Source organism: Dipodomys ordii, unplaced genomic scaffold (genome assembly GCF_000151885.1).
Source record: "Dipodomys ordii isolate 6190 unplaced genomic scaffold, Dord_2.0 Scaffold483, whole genome shotgun sequence".
In the NCBI taxonomy this organism is placed as follows: domain Eukaryota; kingdom Metazoa; phylum Chordata; class Mammalia; order Rodentia; family Heteromyidae; genus Dipodomys; species Dipodomys ordii.
Window position 1 is genome coordinate 27379 of NW_012267699.1, and position 2930 is coordinate 30308.

A 2930-nucleotide genomic window follows, 5' to 3' on the forward strand; every position below is an offset into this window, starting at 1 on the left:
GAAAATCCACAGGTCCTTGACATCCACTCATGAAAGGCACTTCAGGAGCCTTTCACAAAAACAGTCCCACAAGGGGAAAGTTTCAGCAAGGACTGTTCATAATATAAGAAGGGCTAAGCAACTGCTCACAGTACCCAAGATACAGAAACAACCCAGATGCCCCATGACAGATGAATGCTTCCATAAATTGTGGTACCTGTATTCAATGGAATATTACGCAGTCATTAAAAAGAACAAAATAGTGGCCTTCGCAGGGAAATGGATGGAACTAGAACAAATCATGATGAGTGAGGTAAGCCCAGCTCAGAGAGACAAAGGCACATGGTCTCCCTGATATGTGGATGTTAAATTCAAAACGAGACAAGAAATGGCAAAGTAAACAGTACTCAAGCAACAAAGGACCTCTTCTTATTTTGTGGCATTGTTTTTAGACGACTCCATGTTCTTGGCCCCACCTATGGAATACACATGTGCACATCTGAGGGAAGCCAGGAGGAGGCACAGACTCAGAGGGAAACAGGGGGTGACATAGAGCAGAGGCCCATCAGCTGCGCTGGACATGGATGAACGTGAACTAAGCAACTCAAGTGCAGCGAAGGGAGGGGGGAATGAGAAAGAGGGAATGGCTCATACTAAGCAAAGGAAAGAAATGTGCATGTCTCCTGATTTGGAAGAAATAGTTGTATTGTCAAAATGTGTAGAGTTCACAAGTGTTATGGACCATGATAATGACAATTTACCTTGTGAAGGTTAAACTGTGGCTTGGTGCCAATGATTCATGTTTGTAATGCTAGCTACTCAGGAGGCTGAGATCTGAGGATCATGGTTCAAAGCCAGCCTGGGAAGGAGTCTGTGAGACTCTTATCTCCAATAAACCAGGAGAAAACCACAAGTGGCACTGTGGCTCAAGTGGTAGAGCAGTAGCCTTGAGCTGAATAGCTGGGGGATAGTGCCAGGCTCAGAGTTCAAACCCCACGACCGACAAAACAAAACAAAGGTTAAAACGTGTTTGTTACTTTACCTAAGTATCACTATTCCACAATATTGTGAAATTCATATAATCACTTAATCTCAACAAAGAAATTTTTTTGAAAAAAGAAGGGCAAAGCAAACAGAAATGGAAAATGAGAGATCCACAATTCATGGTTCCCACATAGGGAAGGGTGTTCAAGAATCAAGATGGCAGTGGCCTTCATTCTTCCTGTTGGGTTGCACGTGATTGTGGAGCTCCTCAACTCCTGAGCATTACACCATGGTTCAGTACAGCCAAGACGAGTGCTGCTCATGTTCTAAAACATGGAGAAGGTTTGGAGCCTATATAAACCTTGGGGAAATCGTTGAGTTTTAGGCAGGGCCTCTTTTTCCCAGATTTTCTCCCACTGTTCACCTCTACCCACTGATGGAGCTGGCAGGGTTTTGCACCTTCATAGGAAGGGCAGATTCAGATAGCATGTCTCAGGTCTCACTCTTGAACTCAGCACCTAACAGAAGGTATAGTGGTCGGGAAGTTGAACTGCTTTTTCCTCCTCTGGTGTTAACGTCTGACTCTGCTCATGAGAGTTATTTGAAACAACATTTTCGCGGGGCTCCTTGTGTCTCCATCTCACCTCACTTCTGCAGGAGTCACCTCCTTTCACGGGGATGACAGGCTCCCACCATTGCACCCAGTCTCCTAGCTGGGATAATAGGCCAGTGGCACAGCATCCCACCACTGATTGAAAAAGGGGATTTCCTCCATTCCTTTCAGCTGATTATTTTGAAATTATCGGTGAATCCAAACAAGAAAAAGACATATTTAATCTCTGGCTACCTGACCTCTGCAACAAATATGTTACCAGAAATTCAGGGCAGCTAAGGGGACCTCAATACTTATGCTGGGCCAGAGAGGACAGGCAAGGTGTGCACATGGTGAAGGTGAGGGGAAGAATTATCAGTAGAGAAAAGAGAAGGAGAGAAAGAGAGCCTGTGTCATGGACATGCCACAGGAAGACAGAGCATAAGCCCATCCAACCACCTTCCTTCTCACACAGCCTGGCCTTGGCTTAAATCCAGAGAATTGGAGTCGCTGAGACAGACACATGGTTATGACTCTGCTTTCTGGTTCCTGTAAGGTCATGGAGCCAAAGATGAAGAGCCCCATCTTTAATCCTTCATTCGTTGTTTTCTTATCCCTCATTCTTTTGTGTCTCCATTTCATTGTCAGGCAAGTTTTATCCATTTATCCTGCCCTCTGCAAGTCCTGTAGCCTGCTTTTCCATGCTGCTACCAGTTAGAACTTGTATCACCAGCCGGGACTGGAACCTGGGAATGTTGGACAAACACAGGAAGGCAGCAAACCAAAGAAGATTCTGCTGTCTTCTGACTTATTCTGCCTTTTCTTCCCCAGTTAAACCTATGGTGACCGTGTACCCCACAAAGACTGAACCCCTGCAGCACCACAACCTCCTGGTGTGCGCTGTGCATGGATTCTACCCAGGCAACATTGAAGTCAGATGGCTCCGCAATGGCCACGAGGAGAAGGCTGGGGTGGTGTCCACAGGCCAGGTCTACAATGGAGACTGGACCTTCCAGATCATGGTGATGCTGGAGATGACCCCCCAACAGGGGGACGTCTACACCTGCCACGTGGAGCACCCCAGCCTGGACGGTCCTGTCACCGTGGAGTGGAGTGAGTGAGCATGTTGGTGACTGTATAAAGTCCTCAGGCCAGATGCAGACCTGGCTGCCTGCGGAGTGCAGGGCTCCTCTCCCTACAGCACAGCTTCAGCATTCTCTCCCCGCACTGGATTCTCATCCATTCCATGCTCTCCCCTCAGCATAGGTCACTGGGGACAGGGAGGCTGAGATGTTTCTAGAAACACCCATGAGCCATGGGGACATGAGTGTGTCAATCAAGACACTGTTCTGAAAGCCCTGTGACCCCACAGGTC

The 2930-nt window shown here is 47.3% G+C and overlaps 1 protein-coding gene across 1 annotated transcript in view; it reads left to right on the plus strand.

Moving 5' to 3' along the window:
• LOC106001844 (H-2 class II histocompatibility antigen, E-S beta chain-like) overlaps positions 1–2703 on the plus strand; it is a gene marked incomplete at its 5' end in the record, with an annotated part of 29735 nt that extends 27032 nt beyond the window's left edge. Inside the window, one exon of the mRNA XM_013036806.1 lies at positions 2387–2703. Coding sequence (XP_012892260.1) covers positions 2387–2676 — 290 coding nt within the window. The remainder of the gene's footprint in view (positions 1–2386) is intronic.
• Between the last annotated feature and the right edge of the window lie 227 nt (positions 2704–2930).